The following is a 1,513-nucleotide window of genomic DNA, read 5'->3' on the forward strand; positions in this document are numbered from 1 at the left end:
GCAGCACATGTTTCTGAATGACTATAGTAGATGAAGAACAGAAGCGGACCCAGAACCGAGCCCTGATGCACTCCAGAAGTCAGTGTCGAGCACAGGCCTCAAACTCAGCTCCTGGTGTGCCGCAGCTCTGCAGTTTTGCTCCAACCCTAGTCTAACACAGCTGATCAACTAATGAAGGTGTTCAAGCGTCTGATTAGGGCTGGAGCAAACCTGTGCAGAGCAGCGGCCCTCCAGGAGTTTGACACCTGTGGTGTAGACTTTTGAACACTTATATAAGTAACACAGCTGTCTGTGCTTATTGTTCTGGATGGTTCTTATGAGCTGTGCACCACTCGTAGCGCTGAGGGGAAATCAGGTTTCTTCTGGCTGGAGGTGGATTGGCTTATGTTGAAACCGTCCAATCATGCTGTCAGTCATCAGTGTGCGCCAGAAGAACACGCCTGAGGAGACTCACACACACATCTGTCTCATCTTTATTGAACTACAAGACACAAGAGCAGCTTTCCAAGAAACCCTCTGCATGTTGGAGCTCCGTCTTGATCCTGATGATGGCATATAAAGAGCTTTTCTGGGAATCTCTGACATGTCGGAGCAGCGCTCAGATGATTAAACTCTTCAGACTGACTCAGTCAATGTGTAAATCAGTGAATCTGAGGGTAAATAATACAATACACTATCGGTGAAGGAACTTGAGAGTGACTCCCGCGCATTCTTCGCGCATGCGCAGTGAGAGGGTCAGGTCGCGCGCCGGGTCACGAGCAGAGAGTCGGGCGCGTGCACGGCAGCAGCGATCATTCAGCAGGACTGAGGAGAATCATGAGCGTGGGAAAACTGGTAAGATTGCGATGAAAACTGACTCTCGATGGCGAACTAACGCGATTCGACACGACACGAGCCGAGCAGAGACTCAACGCAGAGCTGTCAGGGCATTAGTGGACGGGTTTTGGAGAAAATCTGCGGTTTGTTCAGCGTGTGCTCGGCTTGCGGGGCAGATTTCGCAAGCTGGAGAGTAAATACAAACTATTGAACTGTCTTATGTTCACTTCTGTGACAACAGCTCACACACACACACACACACACACACACACACACACACACACACACACACACACACACTACACAATCATAACACAACACGAGGCGTTTAGGCAATGCTTGGACTGTGGTGTAGAATAATAATGTGCATATTATAAGGGTTTATTAATATCTGCTTATTAATCATGCTTTTAAATGTGTGTACTTAACTATCAACACACAGGGTGTTTAGTTAGATTAAACACAATACTGTACAGTTATTGCCATTGTCTACAGGCGGTGAAGCAGCGTGATGTAAATGTTACAGGCTGTACAGTGAAAGCAGTGTTTACTTTATTATGCTGCAGTGTGTGTGTGTGTGTGTGTGTGTGTGTGTGTGTGTGTGTGTGTGTGTGTTGTGTGTTTATTATGTCATTCTCACAGTCAGATGGTTGAAGCATCAGTAATGATCAGAGGAAACAGCTTTCAGTGCCGTCCC

General features: G+C 47.1%; 1 protein-coding gene across 1 annotated transcript in view; it reads left to right on the forward strand.

Annotated features, from left to right (window-relative positions):
* The first annotated feature begins 763 nt into the window (after positions 1-763).
* enpp2l (ectonucleotide pyrophosphatase/phosphodiesterase 2-like) overlaps positions 764-1,513 on the forward strand; it is an 18,720-nt gene continuing 17,970 nt past the window's right edge. Inside the window, exon 1 of the mRNA XM_073931336.1 lies at positions 764-834. Coding sequence (XP_073787437.1) covers positions 817-834 — 18 coding nt within the window. The 5' untranslated portion in view covers positions 764-816. The remainder of the gene's footprint in view (positions 835-1,513) is intronic.

This window comes from Danio rerio, chromosome 19 (assembly GCF_049306965.1).
Source record: "Danio rerio strain Tuebingen ecotype United States chromosome 19, GRCz12tu, whole genome shotgun sequence".
In the NCBI taxonomy this organism is placed as follows: domain Eukaryota; kingdom Metazoa; phylum Chordata; class Actinopteri; order Cypriniformes; family Danionidae; genus Danio; species Danio rerio.